The sequence below is a fragment of the Theobroma cacao genome, chromosome 5 (assembly GCF_053813885.1).
Source record: "Theobroma cacao isolate CCN51 chromosome 5, ASM5381388v1, whole genome shotgun sequence".
In the NCBI taxonomy this organism is placed as follows: Eukaryota; Viridiplantae; Streptophyta; class Magnoliopsida; order Malvales; family Malvaceae; genus Theobroma; species Theobroma cacao.
In genome coordinates, this window is record NC_142643.1 from 3646870 (window position 1) to 3670648 (window position 23779).

The window sequence follows — 23779 nt, forward strand, 5'->3', positions numbered from 1 at the left end:
TTATATATGTTTAATATAATTAATTATATTATTATAAAATTATGAAGTCTATTGAAAATTGAAACCTAAAGCAAGAACTTTGGTAGCTTTACACCATAGTCGACCCTGGCAATAAGTAAGCAATTGAAATTGAAAATACGTACTAGATAATGGTGTTTAGATATTTCCAAATTATAGGAGGAAGCATAAGAGAAATAAGTATAATTGATAAAACCATTAGTAGGAATACAATTTACTAGTCATTTTACTATTTAATAATTCATGTCTCAATCTTGAAAATTATGTTTGTCCCACCCACGTTAGGATCTTATTTCTTATTTTCTTTGTTAAAGTTTATTAAACTGCGAGATTTATCATTTTCATTATTATTTTTTTTTCATTGTTTAGACGTGTCGATTGACAATAGTTCATCATCTTCTTCACTAGAAGTTTTTTTTTTTTTTGTTCTTTTCAAGCATCTACAAAGAAAGTAATCAAAAGAAATCCAAAACAACCCTCACACTAGTTATAGGTATTCTAGCATGCATTCACCAAGATGTTAAAATAATTCTCTAGTCAATTATTTAGAACTAATTACAGTATATTTTACTCAAATTGTTAACCTAATTGAACTCAAAGAGAACAATAAAATTACAGAAAAAGCAGAATCAAAACTTTGGATTTCTTTCCTTAAGAATATATACGAGAAAGTTTTAAAATGTTTTTAAACCTTATAACTCATGGTAAAGTTAATTTTAGAAGATGAGAAACGTCAAGTGTGTAATGTTAACTCTTTCCATATTGTTCTACTGTAATGCCAACAAAGAGAGAAGGGGATTAGCACCCTATAATTGGCATAAACTAAGATTCCAAAAATTCCTAAACCAAAAAGATTATCGTTTAATTCCGTCTAATGCATATACTTTCAAGAATTCAAAGTCCATCGCATCCATTAGTTAATCCAAATTATCACTAACCACCAAGATCGATGACATTGGTGCCCCGTGACCTCACCTTCACTCCTTGTATATGGTCAAATGAACCACTCTACACGTGGGAGATAGATGCCTACTCACCCCGTTTAAAAAATAAATGGGGATTAATCGAAACGGTGACGTGTTACCGACAAATGACAAAGGTAACTTTTTCCTGAAACGTGGGTTAAAGGGCAGTTGAAAGATCACGTGAGCAGCGGGGGACCATCCAGAAAATGAAAACGACACGTGATGGCGGCTGATGCCCCTCCGTGTGCGGGGGTGAGTCACGAGCGAGTTACGCGAATGCTGCTGACTGCTGAAGAAGGGCAATTCACAACGGAAGGAGATGTAAAAGGAGATGGGAAAATTAAAACGCACAAGTTTTTATTTTTATATTTGTTTAAAACGGAGGATATAAAGAATGTCCGATAATGTTGGGCCGTGTCAGTGCCACATAATACTGCTAGGAAGATTACGGATACGGGGGTCCCAAAATGTTTCAAAACGAGTAGGAGGGAAAGGGGAGGATAATATTTAGAGAGGAGGGATAAGGAATCCAAGCTTAACAAAATCCAAAAACAGACCGAGGAATCAATGATTGGGGATTGTTTTGCTCAACAAAATGCTAGATTTTGTCGTTTTAATGTATTTTCTAATAGATCGTGTATAAAATAATTATAAATGGTTTATGTAAAATAGATAGAGAAGAGGTGTATTACGCCTTGAAGTACAAGGTTAGAAAGCAATGGTATTTGTTGTCAATGTAGGGGTTTGAGTTTTGAGAGCATCTGGCTGGAGATATTGAAAACCGTATCACCAAACACCAAGAAAAACCGAAATGGGTAAAAGGGAAAATGGGAAAATAGACTAGTAAACAACAACTACAAGTGAAGCACAAGCGAAGGAAAGAAAGCAGCGAAACACTTGACTTTCTGTCTCTCTCTCTCTCTCTGAATTGCTTTGCTTTCTGTTTTCCTCTTGCCTTTTATCTGTCTCCACAGCACTACTGCTGCTCCTCTGTACTCCTCAACACAGCAAAACAACGACTCATAAAACGCAAACAATAAACCAAACCACCCCAAATGAATTAAAGGAAAATTCTTTCGCTGTTTTTCAAGCTTTGAACGAGTAGTAGTTGAAGAAGAAGAAGAGTAAAGAAAGATGGGTATTCTACACGACGACGTAGTGATCATAAGGCAATCAGAGAAAGAAGGAGAACCAAATGTTATCACTGTTAACTGCCCTGATAAAACTGGTTTGGGCTGTGATTTATGCCGCATCTTGCTCTTTTTTGGTCTTAGCATTGTTAGAGGAGGTAACCCCAAGTTCTCTTTTTTCAAGAAAATGATTGCATGTTTTTGTAGATACCAACTTTTTTCTTTAGAAATAAAATAAAGTTGGAATTTTTTCTTTCAAGTTCACAGTCTTTTGGCTATTTGGAAGCCAACCCAATTTTTATGCATGTGTTTTATTTATCTTCATTTGAGCTTTTACTTTTATTCTGTGAAACAAGCTATGGAGATTTTGAGGTTTTGGTTTAACTTTGATGAAAATTTGGGTATTTTGATCTTTCAAGTTTTAATCTTTGGACTATTTGGAGGTCAAAAAATTGTTTAATTTATCTTCAGTTGAGTGAAACAAATGATGGGCATTTGAGAAGCTATGAAAAAAAATTTGATAATTTGATTTAATTTTGGTAATATAATTGGATTTTTATGGTCTTAATTACCACTTATTTAAAAAAAAATTTGTTTGTGTTGTGAAGATGTATCTACAGATGGGAAATGGTGCTACATAGTGTTTTGGGTGGTTTGTAAGCCTGCAACAAGATGGGGTTCTTCGAGATGGGAATTGTTGAAGAAAAGACTAATTGGGGCTTGCCCTTCGTGCTCTTCAGCTTCTGGGATTTCTTATTACCGTTCTGAATTGCAGCCTCCAAAGCCTCCTGATGTGTTTCTCCTCAAGCTTTGCTGTTATGATAGAAAAGGCCTTTTACATGGTGAACTTCTTCTTTTGAGAGCATCTTGGTGTAGTTTCAATTCATATGAAGTTTTGGTCTCAATTTGATTTTTTTCTTTTATAAATCAAGGGGGATTTATCCTTTTTTAAACAAAATATTGAATTTTAGAGATCCGAGTTCTCTTTTTTTTCCCCTGTTAGTTCAGCTATCATACAGGGCATGAAGAAATGGTTTTCTGTTTTTGCTTTCCTACATCATATTTCTTCATGATAGGGTCTTCTTATGAAGAATTTGAGCACAAATGTGGTCCAAACTATATTAGTAATTGAATTTTAGATTTTCTCTTTGCAGATGTGACAGAAGTTCTGTGTTGTCTCGAACTCAATATAAAGAAAGTGAAGGTATCTACAACTCCAGATGGGACAGTGATGGACCTATTCTTTGTTACAGATACCAGGTTTTGCTTCTTTGACATGATCTCTCCAAAATTAGATTATGTGCTTTGCTAATCTTTGAGAACTAGTTTTATGTTTCATGTAAGTTGCTACTATTACAAGTGCAATTCAGTTAATATATCATGTTCATTACCTTTGATCAGTTAGGCTTCTTTGAAAATGACTGCAAATGTATTTGGAATTATAACAACATGCACATCTAAGTAGAGGTTTATTGTTGCTTCTATTCAAACTATATATGTATGCGGGAGAAAGGGTTGAGGGATTCAGAGCTGAATTGATGTAGACAAGAAAATATTCTCTGATAGGGCAATAGATTAAAATTGGTTTTGAAAGGATAATTTAGGTTATAGTAATTGTAACTCTGATATGCTGAGGCAGCTTGCATCTCCACCTTAAGTTTCTACAACCCTTTTGTGGAAGAACAAAATCTTGTTTATATTTTTCTTAATTATCAAAAAGTAACATCCTTTGTAAATATTGTGATTTTTTTCCAGGGAACTATTACATACAACAAAGAGGCAGGAGGAGACTTGTAAAGCATTGGAAGATGTTATGCAGGAAGCTGTGATTAGCTGTAACATTCAAAAGGTTGGACCTCAAATTACTGCATGTTCTCAGGCATCTCCATTTCTCCCATCTCAAATAACAGAAGATATTTTCCACTTAGAGATGTCCAATAAACTCCCAAGTGTATCACTTACTTCCAACAGTGTTTCTGTCACAATGGACAACTCGCTCAGTCCTGCTCACACGCTTGTTCAAATCATTTGCCAAGATTATAAAGGTCTTCTGTATGACATAATGAGAACTCTGAAGGATTACAACATTCAGGTAGATATACTAATTGCTAGTATATAATTAATCAATGTTTTACTGGATTTTTACGAAAGTGTCATGCTGCAGTTAATCATGGACATTTGTCCGATCTTATCTGGGAAGATTGGTTTTAGGAATATTCTAGCTTGAATAATTTATAATATTGCTTTTATTCTCGTTTGAATATATCTTTTTTGAAAATTTTGATATGTGAAACTTGACAATTCAATGGCTTTTATCATTCTGTCGTTTTCATGTGGCTGTACTTAGTTATGTGTATTGCCAAGTAGCCCATCTCCATGAATTTATAAAACCACTCTTGCTATGCTTCTATAGTCAATGTTTTCTATTATCATGTGTATCTGTCAATCATAATTGACATGATTCTTTTCAAAATTGTGGAAGCACCTTTTTACTTGTTTAATTTTCAGTTGGAGGAAGAGAAGCATTCTTAGCCCATGTAACTGGCACTAGTTCCACCATCTTAATACCTCAATTTTATAATGTAACTAGATTTCATATGGACGCTTCTATATAAAACAAGGAAGAAAGTGTGAGATTGACCTGTTTATAATGCAAGCTGATGGAAAGAAGATTGTTGATCCTAGCAAGCAAAATGCATTGTCCTCGCGTCTGCAGATGGAACTGCTCCAACCACTCAGAGTAGCTGTAATGAGCCGGGGTCCTGATACAGAGCTTCTGGTTGCAAATCCTGTAGAGTTATCAAGCAAGGGCCGGCCTCTTGTTTTTTATGACATTACCCTTGCTTTAAAGATGCTTGACACTTGCATCTTCTCGGTACTTCCTAAGCTCTGTGCCGTTAAGCTTCTACAGGAGTTCTGCTCTGCTTTCCTGTATTTTGTTTTCACATGTAAATAAATTCATTTTTGTTGCTTAAAACGGGCTTGCGTCATTGGGATTATGAGCTTAACAGTGCGTTAGGGTTGATATCTGCTGTGGCTGCATGTTTTCCATATCTAGTCTGCATTATAAATTTATGCATCAATTTCCAACTCCTAGTCTGACGAGGGGATTGTGAAATGCAATAATATTCATATATGCTTTTCTCTCTTACTCCTCTTTGCTGTCCCTTATATAGTTGTAGGATATGGTACATGTTTACTGATATGCTACCTGTCCAAACATGAATCCAATGTATTACATGTATTATACTACTTGATCAGAATGCAATGCTGTTTATTTAGAGAAGAGACTGGCTTTTCTTAGTCAATTAATGTTTCTCAGTTTTTCTTTTGCAAGTTGCACGTATAACTTTTTTGAGTATACATATTTTTCAGGCAGAGATTGGGAGACACATGATTGGAGATCGAGAGTGGGAAGTTTACAGAGTTCTGCTAGATGAAGGGGCTAGCTTATCTGTTCCAAGAAGAAAGGTTGAGGAAGGAGTTTGGAAGCTGTTGATGGGTTGGGAATAACTATGATCACAACATTGTTCCTCCTGGATGGCCATGGCCCCTGTACAGTATACTTGCCCTGCCCCTCTGTGCAGTCACTGTAAATTATGAATCACGTTTTTCGTATCTTACAGTTGCAGCTTCTGCGAGGCTAACCTTATGATGTAGAGATGAGTTGGTAGCAAGGAGATAAAGGAATAGTAAAGCTCTTGTGGCAAAGTATAGTTGAAAGTTGTAGCACAGAGGTAGAAATCATGCATATCTTCTTGTGTAACTATCTTTGTTGGTGGACCCTTTTGGTGGGTCAGTTGGATAATATCAAGCAATCCGACAAAATTTCTAAATCATATTTTCATCTCCCTGTACGTAAGAATGCAGAACATGTTGTAGGAAAAAACAGCGTTTTCCAGTTTTCGCATATTATCAGTTATGCCATAAGTTTGTGCCGGAATTAGAATCTCCGTGACACTCTTTTGTCCACAAAACTGTATGGCCCCTGCATATTGATGGACAACTCTCTGTGATACGGTTGCTTTGCTCATGTATGTGTGAACATGTTTTTTCAGTTTGAGAAATCCCAGCATCAGCCAGTTTTAAATAGCATACAAGCTAATTGTGTATATATTTAGGTTTTAAGCCAAGTCTTTCAAGAATGATTGCAACAAGTTCGTCATACAGTGGAAAAAATTTAATATTTTAGCTCCAGCCCACCCCTGGTCTCTATTCAAACTTCTTCTTTGCCTTCCAATTGAATTGATTCTTATCAGTTTTGTCCTCTTTCTATTAATGTTGAGAACTACAGATGCCGAAAACCCTGGTTACAACATTTGAAGATTGCATACAAGAGCGTATTTGTAGGGGACTTCTATGCTTTCGGTTTGCAACTTATCCAACAAATCATGGATGTCTCTTTAGATTCTACAGAAATAAGATATCACATCGGAAATAGTTATGGTTTGATGTTTCACATGTCTATTTCGATCACTTCCATATCGTACAGATTGTCATGTTGCATGTCAAGATATTTCCACCAAAGATTTTTTGCTTTTTTAATACCAGCAAAGGATAGAGCCAATGCTGCCCGGTCCTCCAATTCTGAATTTTCCTAGTTCAATGAAGACGTTGGTCCTTTGAGATGCTCACCTGTAGTTTGTTGTTATCCATTAAAAAAAAAGAAACAAGTTTACCTGCAGTTGATATAGATGTAACAAATGTTTTAGGGTAAAATATATATTTTTTAAGTTTTGATTGAAATTATAAGAAAATTTATTAATTTTCGAAATAGATATTTCGTCTTATAAAAATATTTTTTATTGGACACATAAATCTAACTGTTAGTTAATCATTAATATTTCATCAACTTATTGACGTGTTAAGAGTTATTCTTGATTAATTTTTATAATTATTATTTATTATTTTTTATTTATTTACACAAAAAGCTCCCCAAGGGAGCAATGGAGTTTTTTTTTTTTTAAATACAATAATAAAATTTTAAATTAATTAAAAAAAATTTAATTTTTTCATAATGGTGTTTGCACTCTTAAGATGAATCATCTATTTCAAAAATTAATGAATGTCTGTGTAAATTCGACCAAAACTTAAAAAATAAAAGTATTTTACCCATTGTTCTAATATCTAACTCTGTTTTGTTTTGGGTTTTGACAGAATTCAAAGGGTAAGAGTTAAACAACTTGGAAGCAAGGAGTTTTGGAATACCTGATGAAGAAGAGTGAGGCATATCTGCTCATAGTGATTGCTATCCAACATTATTTTACAGACAAACAATAATAAACAAAAAGAAGACAAATCTGTTTAATGTCTAATGTAGATCCTCCAATTTATTGAACCAAATTTGCTTCATTACAGCTTCCAGTACATCCCCAACTTATTTAAGATTCCAGCAAGTACTCCATAGAATGTGATCTCAGCGAAAATCACATACAAAAGAGTCCCTAGGTTCCTCGAGTTCCACATCTATGAAAACATGAGTTTTGATCCAAGTGACCTGAGCATTCATTGTTCAATTTGCATTTTCAGGTGACAATTTCAACAAACTGAAAATTCCAAACTGATCTGCTTAATGAAATTAACTGGAAGTAAACACTTACAAGTGTGTTGTCAGGGCGGTTATGGTACCAGCCACTGATGAATGCTGCAAGTATACCTTGTGCCCTCAGCACAAAATGAGCATGGAGTTCATCCCTATCCATTCCAGGAATAGAAATGGAGTTCTCAGCCCCCAAACATGAATCTGTTCATTTTTCCCAAGGGACAACCAAGAAAAGAAAACAAAGAATTTCTGACTGGTTATTACACAATTATATATAGTTAGCTATAAAGATTAGCTTATGTGGACAGGTGGTTTGCTGTGTTCTTTTCATTACCAGAATGTAGACTCCAGAAAATACAACTCCCGCTGCACCAGCTGTGAGGCAGACATAGCTAATGGTGTAGAGCTGTTTATTGATAGGAATAGCTGCAACGCAGTGGGGAAAGATCCTTTCTTAATTTTTTATTTAGTTAAGAAGTTATTAAAAAACTCATTGGATATCCAATTAGATTTCAGAGGACAAAATCATTGTCAAGGAAACTGACCATGAGTGAGCCGAGAAAAAGTAAGCCAAGTCCCATTGATACCCGTTGTTTGAGCCTTTGAGAGTGGCCCTACACAAAATTTCACTCTTTACTTCTAGAAGTTGATGTCTAATTAATGATAGTTCAAGTAACTTAATTGAGTTTCTAACCTTGAAATGTATCAGCACATGCCCGTAATGGATGCCTATGGTGCCCCAGAGAATAGCTGAGATTGAACTATAAAAGGAAAGGACTATTATATCATGTCTAGCTCAAAATAATCTTTCTTGCTCTGTTAAGTAGTAAATAGTGTGTTGATGAGGAAGTTTCAAACCTTAACAAGCCTTCTGGTTCAAAATGGCATGGCACCAAACTGGAGCATCCTCGAGAAAAGGGCCTGAACGTGGAGAATTGAGAGTACAAGCCTAGGAAGTTTATTGAAATGATTGAGAATAAGAATTTTTTGGAACTCGAAAAGGAAAATTCAAAATGATTCTGCCTTGTTGGGACTGAACCTTTAGACGTTGCCGGACAGGGCTCTTGTAGAGATGGTTTATGCCCAAAATCTCCCTATCCATATACCCAACAGCATTACAAGCAGGTCCCAAGTGTCCCCTCATCCCACATTTCACCTAAAATTGGCGAAAAGGGTAAAGAAGCTGTTACAAGTACATCAATCATCGCATAATCTTGTTATACTTGATCAGCTATTCAGAACATACTGTATATATCGTTCCTCCCTCGTGATCAATAAAACTCCAATCAGGAACATACAATGAATACGTTGTGATCATGTAAATGGCAAACGCAGTGAACCCTCTAATCCTGGATTCAATGTAGACCAATTACATTACTCCCATTGTCTTAGCAAAAGAATCAAAGTTTTGTTTCATAAATATGGGTACGGATGAAAGATTGGCCCTTTTTATCGTCTCTCAAGTGGTATGAGTAAGCTGAACTACTTGTTTACCATTGCCATCGATATGCAGAGAAACTGGATAGATGTCCTGGTGCTATAACAAGTGGTCTCCATTTTGTAGTCAGAGTCTCTATCAGAGCTACAACTAAGTATACCAATACTATTCTCTGCTTTCACGAAAGAAAACAGTGGTTACCATCAGCATGGCTTCAAAATCAATTCCTATAAAAAGGTCACTATGAGTAAAGCAGCTTTTTGATTCTTTCTTACAAGTATTAACGCTGTCAACATTATCGGTATACTCAGTCAAGAAAAAAAAGGGTGATTACAATATTCGTGTAAATATTTCTAAACCTATATTAGAGATATCAAGGAAAATTTCAAAGATGAACAATGACTAGCTATGGAAAAGAGGACCTGGAGAATGCCACACCATCTAATGAGCTCCTTGCCAACCCCATAAACGAGATCAATATTATCAGCTAAAGAATGAGAGTATCCTCCTGCAGTGTGTCAATATAGAAGTTCAGAGGTTAAGAGTTTTGATTCACTTGAGGGTCATGTGACAGAGAAAACCATGTACATTGTGGTAATGGCTTCACATGTTTATGGCATACCTTGCAACAGAATTCCCCAAAATAGAAGCTTTAATGTCCTTAAGGTTATCTTATTAACTGCATCCTTGATCTTGAGAATTTTCTGTAAATTTGAGACCAAGGGTTTTATCAGAGACATCTGACTTGTATTATAATAGCTGGGAAAGCCAGAAAACAAATGGAAATTAATAAGTTGTAAATATGGTTTGTCTAAAACCACAATTAGAGAAAAGAATATATATACCTTGAGAGCCAGGGCAATTGCAACCCCTGTAATGAAATTGAGAAAGAGATGAAACTATGACAGAGCAGAGGACTACTCTGTTGTGGAGAAGGAACTAAAAGCAAGACGAGAGAAAATAAATTTTTCTGATGAAAACTTTTTCTTCATTAAACATGAACCAAAGTATATATACAAGGTATACATGGTTAACACCTGTTAACATAAAGAGACAAGTGTTATTAACCAACCATGCACTAAGACACCTCATAACACTGCTGTAGAACACTTAATGACCAGTACAGTAAAGCAAAATACATAGTAAAACAAAATGATAAAGTCACAGCATGCTTTAACTCTAACAACCCCAACACTGAAGAGGAAAAATGGCATCACAAATCAGCTTACATGCATCCATCCCATGCTGCGCGATCAAGGCCTGGATATGCTATGCCAGCATGCATGGTCTACCAATATCTTCAACTACAAACCCGACACACACTCAAAATCATTTCGAGCATTTGTTTTCAAAAAACTTACTCAGTTTTTATTATTTCTATGCTCTTTTACAAAATGATTCATTTCCTTTTTTTTTTTTTTAATTTAAGGCACATTGCTAGCTTAAAATTAAGTAAATTATGTGAATGTTTCTTACTGGACGTGCAGGGAACTATAATTTATACATGCACACAACAAATAAGAAGATTTTCTTCTCTTTCTTTTTTTCCTCTATTCAAGTGCATGCATGGATATATAGTTTGAATGTTGTCTTAACAGGCCAGCAGCATCTCCATAGATAAGAAGATTTGCTGCATCAAAGGATAAGATATAGGTAAAGACAATCAGAAGCTAGCATCCTCTAATGCTCTAAAAATAGAAGTAAGGTAATAAGCTGTTAACCTGTGTAGTAAGGCTTATATAGTCCTAGACTTACTGCTATGGTAAGCCCTCTAAACCTATCCAAGATTGCAGAGGGATTTTTCAGCTGACAAGTTATACTGTACAATATAAGTGGTAGAAGAGTCCTATTGTTTGGCAGACTGCCTAGAGTTAAAATGAGCAGTCTCAAGTTGAGAACAATCTTTCATAATTTTAACAATCATAACTTTTTCTTTAGGTGCAGTTGCAAAGTCCTGGATTTCTGTTGAAAAAGGGTTTGACTGCTCTTCTCATATGATCTCCTGATACATAAAGTTTAGCCTGCAGAAAGTTTTCTTTGGAGTTAGTGGTACATATTTTGAATGTGTAATTTGTAGGGGCTTTTCTCTTGTTCTTGCTTTGTATTGTGTTGGAATGTACTTAATTTATTTCTGCTTTTATGATTTCTCTTCTTATTAACCCAACACATTGTTAAAGAAAGCTTAGCCATAGAAATGGAAGCAGTGACCAAAATAAAGTTCAAATTAAACAATTCTAAATTTAACTACTATTAGAAAGCAGGTGAAAATTTGAACAAGCAAGCAAGGTTTACAGAGGGAGAAAGAAAGAAAGAGAAATGTTTAAAAATCTAATGTACAATTTGTAAATCAAGTATTACACATTATCTAGTCCTTCGTGTATTCTGTAGCAATTATGACTCTTATAGCTTCCAATATATACCCAATTTGTGCAAGATGCCTGAAAGGACTCCGTAGAAAGCAATTTCTGCAAATATTACGTACAGAAGGGTCCCTAGCCTCTCCGAGTGCCAAACATTTGTGAAGACATGTTTTTGGATCCAATAGACCTGAGCATAGGATTTATTTAGAAAAAATTACATTAGCTGATACTGCAAGAAGCTAAGATTGTCAAAATGTTTAACCTTAACATGATGGAAGTACTTACAAGGGTGTTGTTGCTGGACTCATAATACCATCCATTTACAAATGCTGCAAGGATGCCTTGTGCACCCAGCACATATACCAGCATTGCATTCATTCCTATCCATTCCAGGAACAAAAATGGTGTCCTGAATCCCCATACATCAATCTGTCGATTTATTTCACAAGGGAACACAGACAAAGAGAACATGTTTCAGTTATCATTAGCCTTAGGAATATTGACTAGCTGAAGAGTGTGAAATTATTTTACCAGGACGTAGAATGCAGAGAAAACAATTCCTGCTGCAGCGGCTGTGAAACACACATAGCTGAAACTGTAAAGCTGCTTGTTGATGGGAATAGCTGTAAATTTGCACACGAGCAACATGTGTTAATTTCATCTTGCATTGTTCCGAAGGAAATTGTATCTATCATAGGATTCAAATGTGTTATTCCAGGAGTCTCACCGTCTGTAAAATGAAGAATAATGGCTACAATAAGTAAGCCTAACGCCATCGAGACCCATTGCTTGAGCCTCTCAAAGTGACCCTACAAAGACCGATTTCATTTTTATTTCCCTTCTTGAGGCTGATTGGCAACCACAATTCATGATACATTTAGTTTCGCATGTTTCTAACCTTGAAATGAATTAAAACATGTCCATAATGGATCCCAATGGTACCGGAGAGGATAGCCAAAATTGAACTAAGAAAGAACAGCAACCAATCAAATCACTGGCTTCTGGGTATGTATGGATTACTTAGAATGAGAAGTTTTGGTTAATCAACAAACCTTAGTAAGCCTTCTGGTTCAAATGGAGCACGGCACCAGCTTGGGGCATTTTCACGGAAAGGACCAGAACCTGGAGAACTAAGAGTGCAAGCCTACAATTTTGTTGGAACAAAGTAAAATTGATGGTAAGCAGTGATGACTTTGCCAATCTATAGGAAAATGAAGCTCAGAAATGTCCTGACCACCCTGATCTGGACTGACCTTTAGGCGTTGCCAGACAGGACTTGAGTAGAGATGATTAATGCCCCAAACCTCTCGATCCACATAACCAACAGCATTGCAAGCAGGTCCTAGGTGTCCTCTCATCCCACATTTGACCTTAAAATTGCAGAAAAAGCAAAATAAACTGAGTCATTAGTTTTAGTTTTGGGGAAACTAGATTCTGATCAATTTTATGCATGGGGCATTTGAGCTATAATTCACAGTACCGTGTATCTCGTTGCTTCATCGTCATTGTCCACCACAAAACTCCAATGTGGGACGTATAGTGAATATGTTGTGATCATGTAAATGACAAAAGCAACGAATCCTCCAATCCTAGATTTTCGATAGGTAAAAATGGTTGTAACTTTAGGTGAACCGTTGAAGCAAGGATACTAATACAACTTTGTTAGAATAGAAGTATAGAACTTATGGTTCTTTACCATTGCCAGCGGTATGCAGTAAAAATTGATAAATGTCCAGGTTCCAAAACTGTTGGTCTGCGCTTTCTAGTCAGAGTCTCTATCAGGGCTACAATGAAGTAAACCAATGCTATTCTCTGCTTGCAAGCAAGAAATTCATGATTAGCCAATACGTCAATTTTGAAGACCAACTTTAGTGTATAAATCTGTTCATTTTGGATGTGTGCAATCACCATTAAATTGTTGACATGAAGACAATTATAGGCCAAAGAAAAGACTGAAAATCTCTGCTAAGGATCAGGTGCTATTACCTGGAGGATGCCACACCATCGGATTTGTTTCATGTCAACTCCGTAGGCAAGATCAGCAGGCGCATGGGAGTATCCACCTGCAGATTAGCAATTGCAATATTCACTATGCATTGATTCCTGTCCAAGTGTCAAGCCACTTATCATTCTAGGTGCATCTACCTTTAAGTATTTAAGCATGCATATCAATGAAGGCTACTGCTATATATTTATTAAAATTAGGCATTGCCAACTTCTTTGAGTTGGCTAGTTTAATCCCATAAATCCTTCAAAACTTAGGAGGAGACTCCATTTTAAATGGTCTAGTCCAAAGATATAAAAACATATTATATTAACACAGGGGGAATTGGAAGCTAAAATGGCATAGCCCTTGGCAAGGCTGGCATGGCATCAAATGATAATGATTGGGATATTTGGGTAATGAAGCCTACCTTGCAACAAAACTCCCCAAAATAGAAGCTTTAGGGTTCTTAAGCTTATCTTCTTAATTGCATCCTTGATCTTTGGAACTTTCTGCAACAGGGGAGACAAAATTTATGAGAAATGACAACACGTATTTAATTATTAGACTAGAAAGGACAGCACATGCATTTTATTATTAGATTAAATAATTAAAGTGCAAATTATGATATTTCTTTTTTGAAAGAAGAACAATTTGATTTTATATTTTTTAAATAAAAAAATTATATACTAATTAATGAGTCGTATGCAAATTATGATCACTTTTTGATAGAAAAGTAAAAATTGTTTAGGCATATGTGTATTGCCTATTAATATGGATAAATATTGTGCATATTTTTTTATAGGTGTCCAATATTTAGTTGGTATTAAGCAGCTTATAATTTGATTCTGTTGTTCTAATGGTAAGAAACAAATCGAACAAAAAAATACAAAATTTTACTTAAAAATATTTTTTTTTTATAATTGAGGGAGGAGATTCAAACTCTACTTTTTAGGTAAGGGAATAATACACCAATTAATAAGCCAAATGCTCAGGTGCTGCTTAAAAATATTTTATTTTTAAAATTTGAGTAAATTACATAAAATCCCTTGAGTTTTGATCATAATTATACTCAATGACATTAAATTGAAAAACTTACATTTTGTCTCGAAAATCACATTTTACATTTACAAAATAGTATAATAATCGGAGTTCTACAACGATACCTGTTGAAATAATGACATGGCATCATGCCCTTATTTAATGGGAAAGCACAAAATGTTAGGATTAACAAATGTATTGTGTTATATGATTTTCTATTAGAGATGAATATAATTGATAAAGTTTTTATAAAAATTTAGACCAATTATTATTAATAACTTGAATTTAAACTTTTTAGAATCATATGATTTATATTTGAAAACTTGCTAAATCAATAATGCTTGAAGTCCTTACATGTAATGACATGTAAACACCAAATAAGATTCGAAAAAAAAAAAAGAAATTAAAATTTAATAAAAATAATAATAATCGGTTGGTTTGGATCAAATTTTAATTACGTTTGGTTAAAATATTAAAATTACTTATTTGATTCTATTGGATTCTTGATTCATAGTATAAAATAGATATTATTTTCTTTTTACATTTCGGTGAATAAATTAGAGATAATATAAAAAATAAAAAATCTTTAATTTTTTAGAAAACGGAGAAATCAAATCAATCTGAACCGAATTGGAATCATTTGAACTCGGCTCAGGATTACCACCTATTTGGGTCGGCTTCGGAGAAATCAAAATATTGCACATCAACCGAAAGTTCTTCCAAAACTGGATTGAATCAAACTGTATGCAACCCTAGCACTAATTGTTTGATAGAATTCTTAGAGAAAACTGACATAACACCCATTGCCTCAACCATATCTGAATATATTTTTGGGTTTCTTGAGGAAGAATTCTAAGCCCCATTTCTCAAAATTGGGTGTTGTTCATTTATGCACACCTGGTGTTGGAGAAATTCCCACTTTTTTGAAAGATGCACATGCACTGTCCCCTTTGTCGACCCAAGTATTGTAGAACTGACAGTAGGACATATGGACCGACTTGCCGAACCGAAAGGGAAGAACATGATAATCCAAACCCAGATGAACATAAGAAAGGCATCAGATTTGTTACCTTGAGAGCTAGGGCTATTGCCACCCCGACAATGAAGAGAAAAAATGGCATCACAAAGTCAGCCAGCGTGCAGCCATTCCATGGTGAGTGATCAATCCTCGGATATGCACCCCCAGCATCATCTACTAATATCATCAGCTACAAGGTAATACAAAAAATTATCATTTAGTTTTTAAATAGCAATCACTTCATAAATTTACGCATATATATTATTCATTTCGAATTTATTATCTTTTCTTAAACTTTGGGTTCGAGTCTTAGTGCACTCACCACGACGGTGAGCCCTCTAAATGCATCCAAGGTGGCAATCCTCTTGGTCTTTTGCTTGACTAGTGGTTGCTCCTCCAAGTTTTGTTGTTCAACGTGAGTGGTAGCAACCCTCTCTTCTTTATCATTTCCAATGCGATCTGCTGCTCCATCTTCCTCTTTCTCCACCTTTCCATCACGCTTATCTTTACGTTCTTGGTCAGGAGCACCTTCTTCATGAGCTAGCCCTTCTTCCATCTTTCCAGGATCCGCCATAACTTCTAGCTATTCCTCTCTTTGCCAAACTTTGAGGTTAAGAGAAAGACAAGGCTGGAGGATGATAGCAATAGTGAGAGGCAAACATAGGCAAGTTTATAATCATAGGGGCCGGCAATGGTTGGCGCCTAAAAGGAACAGTGGGGCCTGTAAAGGTACATCAGACAAATGGATGAAGATGGTTCGGACCCGACCAATCAAAGGACAGGTCATTGCCGTTTAAGACGCGAAACAAGTCCTCATATTCCGTGCTAGGTGGTAAGTAACTGTCACAACATCTGGAAAACTGAGATGCAAAAAATAAAATTAGTGGACTAATAACCAAGGCTTTTTATCTCATTCTTTGCACAACAATTCAACAGTCAACTCCCCTGTTTTGTCCCCTTAAGATCGGTTTAGTCTTAGCTGTTTCCCCTGTTGTTTGATTGGAATCATCATACGAGAAAAATGTTTTAATTAACCATTGAGAGGGAAGAAATTAAAGATAATAAAATTTTGGCTTGTATTCAAGTGGAAGTTTTGGCATTTGAAGGTAGTCTTAGCTGTTTCTTTTGGTGTTTGTTTGTAAATATCACCTGGAGAATATTATTTTGTCTACTGAGGGAAGAAAGAATAGTTTGAGTCTTTGAGATATATTTAGTTGACAGAATGAACTTTTAATTTGTATCAACTCACAAGCATACTCTTCACTAAATCATCTGGTAAGGTTAGTCTCATGTAATTAGTTATGAAACTTTTTATTATTGTGACATCACCATAATTGTAACTAAGGAGATATCTATGTATCAATCTTAGCATATAGTATTACTTTTGATAAGTAAATGACATTTATTTTATTAATTTAATTATTTTTAGTGGAATTTAGTATGTATCTAGATCCCCTTCCCTACGCAATCGGAGTCTTAAAGTCAGTGTATGTCTAAATCGGACTGCAACATATGTTTAAAAATTAGCTTGTTATTGAATGGAACTTATCTATCAGTGAATAAGTCCAACTGAGAATATTAATTTGATGATCAAAGAGAAAAGCAACGAAGTTGCCTTTTGAGAGTGCGTTCTATTTGATGACACAAATTTGTTGGAATCACAAGAAAAAGGCTTATTGTGATGTTTTTGCATTAATTCAACTAACCAAACTTGTAATAGAATATTAAGAAAATTAAATATTCAGTGGATATAATAAGAAACCAAATCTTTATATATATGGTAGGTCTCTTTCTTGACCTTGAACCATAGTGAAGACTGGAGTGATATCAGAGAAAATATACATTGAAGCCGGCATTCAAATGCATATGCTGGATTTTTCTTTTTCTATGATCCAATTGAATAGAAAGCATGGTTGTCTAATTTGTTCATTTGAATACCTTATGATTGATGCATAGCCTGCTTAAATTGCAGAATGAGTTAAGAAGGATTTTTTTTTTTTTTGAAAGGCTGAGATTTTATTGCTATAAAAATCTCCAAATGGAGACTTACAGGGAGCAAAGTCACAAGTGACTTGCTTGAAAATAAAAAGAGTTCCCAGGAGGAAGGGTTGGCAGAACATAGAAAAGATCTTGATGAGCCATCAGACATCAATTATAGCAGAAAGTTTATGGCAAAAATAAGATTACAATAAAGTATTTAACTTAATTGGGCTTTGTTTGGTCTCGATTTGGGCTAAGATGACACTGAAATGAGATTATCATTTCAATGGTAAAAATGAAAAGCTTGTTGGGCTTCCCAAACCATAGCAAGTAATTATTACAGACTTGGGTCAGAAGTATAAGAAGTCATAATGCATCAAAAGATTACCGACTAGTAGCACAGTTAGATTATCTAATTACATATAGCAATTGGATTATAAATTAACTGCAATAATTGAGATGCTTTAGATATATTTGACTGAAACGACAAGAATCTGACTTGCCTTGATAGCTTCTTAATGCAAACAAATCAAGTGTACAAATGGTTGGTGATGGAGATCACTTGTGTCCGAGGGGAAGAAAAACAGATTTCTATGACTTTGATGTGTACAGATAGTTTTCAATGGCGCTGACCCACAAGATTAAACAAGAGTTTGATTCTCTTGAAACATAAAATTCAAGGATGTTCATCCAGTTAGTACGAGACAAAGATCTAAGACAAATTTAGTTCTAAGTGACTTAATCTCGGAAATATGCCAAAGCTGTTTCATTTATGTCTTACATGTAGACTCCAATCGGCGGCTGCCAAAGCTCAGTGGTGGAGACTGCTCAAACTGAAGTAAAAAAATGATCCTAACAGAAAAAACTGGTGGCGGCAGTCGGAGGGAGATGAAGAGCTTCTTCTTGGCTGTACTTTCCAGCAGATTGTTCATGGTTTTTGCTACAATAATTATTATGTCTGTCAATGGCTCGGGATACATGTTTGGTCTATATTCCAATGACATTAAAACAACATTGGGGTATGATCAAACAACCCTCAATTTGTTAAGTTTCTTCAAGGACTTGGGTGGTAATCTTGGAATCCTGTCAGGGCTCATCTATGAAGTTGTGCCACCATGGGTGGTTCTTTCCATGGGTTCAGTATTGAATTTCTTTGGCTATTTCATGATATGGCTATCAGTCACAAGCCGCACAGCCAAGCCCCAAGTATGGCAGATGTGTTTATATATGTGGATAGCTGCGAATTCACAATCATTTCCGAACACAGGTGCACTGGTCACATGTGTTAAGAACTTTCCTGGAAGCAGAGGCTGTGTCTTGGGCCTCCTGAAGGGGTTTATTGGTTTAAGTGGTGCAATCATGACTCAGTACTACCATGCATTTTATAGGGATGATTCAAAGGCTCTAATCTTGCTGCTTGCTTGGCTTCCAACCATTGTTCCCTTGATTTTTCTTCGAACAATTCGGATTATGAAAGTCATTCGGATGGTGAGAGAGCTCAAAATTTCCACAGATTCCTCTACATTGCTCTTGGACTTGCTGGATTTATCATGGTCATGATTATCTTGCAAAACAGACTCAGCTTTACCAGAACTGAGTATATTGGAAGTGCTTCTGTTGTTCTTATTTTACTACTTCTCCCACTTGTTATTGTAATTAAAGAGGAATTTAATGTTTCGACGAGCAAAACACAAGCTTCGAATACTCATTCCCAATTGAATGTTGTGATTGAAAATCCTCCTGCAGTTCCAGCAAAGCCAGCAGAAGCAACAAAGGAGGCGTTTAATTGTATTAAAAAGATGTTCAAGCCACCCGACAGAGGGGAGGACTACACCATTCTCCAAGCAATTTTCAGCATTGACATGTTAATTCTCTTTATTGCAACAGCTTGTGGCACCGGTGGAGCATTAACAGTTATTGACAATCTGGGTCAACTTGGTAAATCATTGGGCTATCCGACTCATAGCATATCTGCATTTATATCACTAGTGAGCATATGGAATTTCCTTGGACGGGTCCTGGCAGGTTATTTATCTGAAATTGTCCTGACAAAGTACAACTTCCCCCGTCCCCTGATGCTCACTTTCGTGATTCTTTTGTCTTGTGTTGGCCATCTTTTGATTGCCTTTGCAGTTCCCAATTCTCTTTATTTTGCTTCAGTGATGACAGGATTTTGCCTAGGAGCCCAATTGCCCCTACTGTGTGCCATTATATCTGAACTGTTTGGTCTTAAACACTACTCCACAATGTACAATGTTGGGTCAGTTTCTAGCCCAGTCGGATCGTACATTTTCAATGTGAGAGTGGCTGGTCATTTGTATGATAAGGAAGCTGTGAAGCAAACGGAAGCTTTAGGACGTACTAGGAAACCTGGACAGGACTTGAACTGCAGTGGGGCAAAATGTTACAGATTGGCTTTTCTAATCATCACTGCTGCTACCTTGTTCGGGAGTATTGTTTCATTGATTTTGGTGTTTCGGACAAGAACATTTTACAAAGGTGATATCTACAAGAAGTTCAAAGAGGAAGTGGTGGAGTCCCAAGCAGGTGTGGCTCCAACAGGACATGGTGGTCTTTCATTAAGGGAAATGGAAGACAATGCTATTGTCACCGTCCCAGAAAAAACAGCCCTTTCTGATGGGTAATAAAGAACTCAATTTCATTCAGTCTATACTTGAATCAGTTAAGCCAAAAAAAAAAAGACCATACAAATTTGGATTTTGATGTTTCCCTCTTCATGTCTATGAATTACTTATGTTTAATGTTTCTTTTTTTTGGGTCTGATTCACTTCGTGCTATTGATAACTAGCCTAGATAAAACTAGGTTGACATTTTTTTTTTTTTAAATTCATGTGTTCAGGAACAGAGGATAACCACCTCTGTGGAGCTTACAAAAGGATTTTGCACTGTTTTACACTAGTTGAGTAAAACAGTTCAAAATCTTCTTACAAAGTTCACTCCTAGAGTTGCTATACCCAAACAAGAAAATCCCTATCCCCTGCACATCAAAATCACAAGAGTGCACATCAACGCTTTCCTGAACACATGAAATCCCAACCAGCTGATTATAACCCAGAAAATCCCAGCCCACAACCTGTACACACTCACACAAGACACAAAATGATCCACCAACCAGCTGCTACAAAAGAAAATCAAAAAGTTCCAGCCCTTAACCTGCACATACAATCAGAAGCCATCACAGCCATAAAGCAAAAGACCAATACAAGAATCAAAAGGCTACAGAAGGATCCACAACCCATCGACTTATTCCAGCACTCGTATAAGGTTCTCATTGCGTTGAATTTCCGGTGTCGCTAGAATTGCATGAATAATTAATAGACACTAAAACAAAATTATATGTTTACAGAGAAATCCTAAGTATTGGAAAGATACTGGGACGCATCTAACAAGGCCTGTCAGGGTGTCGTGCAGTCTTATTATTTTCGATGCTAATTAGGATCAATTTTGTCACCTACAAGCATTTGAACTACTCGGCTCATGGATGGTCTTGCGTGTCTGTCGGCTTCTGTACACTTTATAGCCACCTCCAGCAGATTTTCCAATTTATTTCTGTCATAATCGTAGCCAATGGCAGGGTCTATGAGCTCTACTACCCAAGACGTTGTTGCAGCAGCTCCATTTTTCTTCCCTTTAACCCATTCTTCTAAACTCTGGTGCCATACCTCTCCACTGGTTTTAACGGCAGGGACACCTATTGCTGGGCTCCTCCCTGTTAACATCTCCAGGAGGACAATTCCATAGCTATAGATGTCTACTTTGGAGGTGATGGGCAGATTGTAAACCCACTCAGGCGCCATGTAACCTCTTGTTCCTCTAACTTTGGAAAAGCTTGAACTTTTAAGACTGTTTCTACTCAACAGTTTGGATAGGCCAAAATCTGCTACTTTGGGATTGTAGTTAGAATCCAGCAGTATGTTTTGAGGCTTGACATCACAGTGCAGAACCCATTCTAAGCATTCTTCATGCAAATAAGCCAGACCTTTTGCTGTGCCTACCGCGATTTGGAACCTCTTCTTCCAATCAAGTGAATCGGACATGAGGTTCTTTGCCAATGATCCATTTTCCATGTACTCATAGACCAGAAGCCTATGTTTACCCTCTGCGCAGTATCCCCACATCTCAATTAAGTTCATATGGTTAAGCCTCCCTATGGCGCTTATTTCTGCAAGAAATTCCTCTTCTCCTTGATTAGCTTCAATATTGAGTCGCTTAATTGCTGCAACACGTTGATCAGACAAAACTCCCTTGTAAACCACACCACCTCCCCCTCGTCCAATCTCTTCACTGAATCCCCGTGTTGCCTTTTTCAACTCATCATAGGAGAATTTTTTGAATCCAGTTGCAACAAGAAGGTAGCCGTACGTTGCTGCATCAGAACTTTGCTGGGTTTTATACAAGAAACAGAACACCAGAATGATGCAGATCATCTCAATCAATCCAATTACAGAAGCGCACCAAATCAAAATCTTTAATGATCCATATCCAGTTTCCTTTTGATAAGCTCTTTCTAGCTGTTTTGTCTGCTTGCTCGAGCAATTTAATTTGAATTCCTCAACAGGTTTGTCGTAAGTGAATGATTTTGGGAGTTTCAGATACAAGGTTCCATTGTAGCTAGAGTAACGATGTCCATTCCGCAATTCCCTTTTTGGATAACAGCGATAAGCACCATCCTCTGGGAAATATCTGTATTGAAAGGCTATACAACACGAATCCAAGCAAGCCTTGGCACACTCCTTTAAGGTATAATTACGGAGAATATCGTAATAGTAGCCAAAAAAGTTAACATGACGGAGTTTGACAAACTCGATATCATGATTGCTGCAAGAAAGGTCAAATTCTGGTTCGCATCCATCTGTCCAGTCCGCCTGGTTTTTCATTTTGAACCCCGGCGGGCAAGAGCACTTTGGGCCTGAACTTGGATCGTAGCTACATATACTATTTGGTCCACAGGCTCCGTGTATTCTACAGGGATTAGACATAACTTGCCATGTGACAGACCATACCCCTTTTTGATCTTCAAGTGTGTATAGTCTAAGGTTACCATCAAAATCAAGCTTCAATCTTCTCCATGGTCCTCTACCAAAATCAGTTGACCGGAACTCCACTTTGTCAGAAGATGTAAAATAACCTTGAGAGTCAAACACTGCTATTCTGCTGTCATTGTATCTTGTTCTTCCTTGTTGGTAGTCCAGGAGGGTTGAATCCGGCCAGTAGATGCTGGATGTTTCAGGACCATCCAAGACAAGACGAAGAACGTTATCGTAGTCATATATCAGCTTGTAGAAACCTGAAGAATAGTTAGTTTGGCTTCGTGCTGATACAAGACTTTTGTACCTGGTGAGTGGTTGGTTAGGGAGAAGAGTATCCGTTGGTGAATCAAAGCTCTGCCAAAGAGTAACATTCTCTGGAGTTTGGAGAACAAGATTACCTGAATCAAGGAGCTTTAACTCTGACCAGGACTCTGAATCTCTGTTGTCGCTCGTCCAAATTATGACTTCTCCCGCATCAGTTAAGATAACATTACCAGTTTTCAGTATGGAAAGCTTTGAGCGCCTCCCATTAACAGGAGTATCCCGGTTTGCCATCCAAACTGTGGTGTGGTTACCATCATGGCAAGGCTTGCTGAACCAGATGGCGAAGCAATAAGCGTTATGGCCAACGGGGTAAAAACCAGCGGAGAATACGCCCCTTGGCGAGACCAAAACGTCATCTGGATTCTCCACGGACAAAGACGAGCCTTGCCTTAGAGTAGGAACAGCTGATGATGAAAACTGAATAGAAGCGAAAAGAAATAAAATGAGAACCAGAAATGGAAAATACTTGGCCATGAATTTCTTGGCTGCAAGTATGCGCACAACATTCCTCTACCTACTTACACAATTTGCATAGGCACAATTTCAACTATTAATTACTATTCTACGCCTTGCGAATGGCAGGGTATAATTTCGTCGTTGACTATTTGACTTGGCCCAACTCTAGCACTAACGGTAGAAAGCTGTGTGGGAATAGGAAGCTAAGGGCCCTTGCCCCTCGTTGATTGATTTTAACTGTGGATTTTCACTTTTTTCAAGTGTCAAGTGTCAATTCATGAATTGTGAAATCTCGCTGTTTTTTGGATTTTTATTCTTGGCACTGACGCAAATATTACGTACTCTGCTTACTATTATGAGTGGCAATAACTTATTTAATTGATGTTCATCAAAAGAAGAGGCTTTTTGTCTTTTGAACTAAAATTACTTGAATCTTTTACAAATTTTTAAAGTTCGATTAATCGTGTTTTTT

The 23779-nt window shown here is 36.5% G+C and overlaps 3 protein-coding genes and 2 pseudogenes across 5 annotated transcripts; 2 read left to right on the top strand and 3 right to left on the bottom strand.

The window, feature by feature from the left end:
* The first annotated feature begins 1759 nt into the window (after positions 1-1759).
* Positions 1760-6056, top strand: ACR10 (ACT-like superfamily protein). 3 transcript variants are annotated; one of them, XM_018122201.2, is made up of 6 exons: positions 1766-2271; positions 2734-2955; positions 3268-3373; positions 3869-4205; positions 4704-4988; positions 5489-6056. In XM_018122201.2, the coding sequence occupies exons 1-6, from the start codon at positions 2118-2120 to the stop codon at positions 5624-5626; spliced, it is 1242 nt and encodes a 413-aa protein (XP_017977690.2). In that variant the 5' UTR covers positions 1766-2117; the 3' UTR covers positions 5627-6056. The 3 variants fall into 3 exon arrangements, with proteins under 3 accessions (XP_088662919.1, XP_017977690.2, XP_017977689.2); XM_018122200.2 differs by having other exon boundaries at positions 1770-2271; positions 2722-2955; XM_088806793.1 differs by lacking the exon at positions 4704-4988 and having other exon boundaries at positions 1760-2271; positions 2722-2955.
* A 1266-nt stretch (positions 6057-7322) lies between these two features.
* LOC148762363 (uncharacterized) lies at positions 7323-10337 on the bottom strand (annotated as a pseudogene).
* Positions 10338-11400: 1063 nt separating this feature from the next.
* On the bottom strand, positions 11401-16195 carry LOC18598045 (uncharacterized). Its single transcript, XM_007027387.3, has 13 exons — positions 15819-16195; positions 15549-15686; positions 13868-13949; positions 13440-13516; positions 13150-13265; positions 12934-13042; positions 12707-12823; positions 12506-12597; positions 12352-12418; positions 12181-12262; positions 11985-12076; positions 11739-11882; positions 11401-11640 (listed from the first exon to the last, which is right to left on the bottom strand). Exons 1-13 carry the CDS (start codon positions 16068-16070, stop codon positions 11494-11496), a joined length of 1515 nt encoding a protein of 504 aa, XP_007027449.3. The 5' UTR covers positions 16071-16195; the 3' UTR covers positions 11401-11493.
* A 2127-nt stretch (positions 16196-18322) lies between these two features.
* LOC18598046 (protein NUCLEAR FUSION DEFECTIVE 4-like) lies at positions 18323-20121 on the top strand (annotated as a pseudogene).
* A 476-nt stretch (positions 20122-20597) lies between these two features.
* On the bottom strand, positions 20598-23382 carry LOC18598047 (putative receptor protein kinase ZmPK1). The gene has a single exon (XM_007027389.3). The coding sequence runs from the start codon at positions 23323-23325 to the stop codon at positions 20926-20928; it is 2400 nt and encodes a 799-aa protein (XP_007027451.3). The 5' UTR covers positions 23326-23382; the 3' UTR covers positions 20598-20925.
* Between the last annotated feature and the right edge of the window lie 397 nt (positions 23383-23779).

What these genes read in the sequence shown, in the direction of transcription:
- ACR10 (XM_018122200.2), top strand. Translation starts at nt 2,118, where the DNA reads ATGGGTATTCTACACGACGACGTAGTGATCATAAGGCAATCAGAGAAA. An exon ending in TCTTAGCATTGTTAGAGGAG is followed by an intron (nt 2,272 to 2,721) that starts GTAACCCCAAGT and finishes TGTGTTGTGAAG; the next exon opens with ATGTATCTACAGATGGGAAA. An exon ending in TAGAAAAGGCCTTTTACATG is followed by an intron (nt 2,956 to 3,267) that starts GTGAACTTCTTC and finishes TTCTCTTTGCAG; the next exon opens with ATGTGACAGAAGTTCTGTGT.
- LOC18598045 (XM_007027387.3), bottom strand. Translation starts at nt 16,070, where the DNA reads ATGGCGGATCCTGGAAAGATGGAAGAAGGGCTAGCTCATGAAGAAGGT. An exon ending in TTAGAGGGCTCACCGTCGTG is followed by an intron (nt 15,687 to 15,818) that starts GTGAGTGCACTA and finishes ATTACCTTGTAG; the next exon opens with CTGATGATATTAGTAGATGA. An exon ending in GAACCAGAAGGCTTACTAAG is followed by an intron (nt 12,419 to 12,505) that starts GTTTGTTGATTA and finishes GTTCTTTCTTAG; the next exon opens with TTCAATTTTGGCTATCCTCT.
- LOC18598047 (XM_007027389.3), bottom strand. Translation starts at nt 23,325, where the DNA reads ATGGCCAAGTATTTTCCATTTCTGGTTCTCATTTTATTTCTTTTCGCT.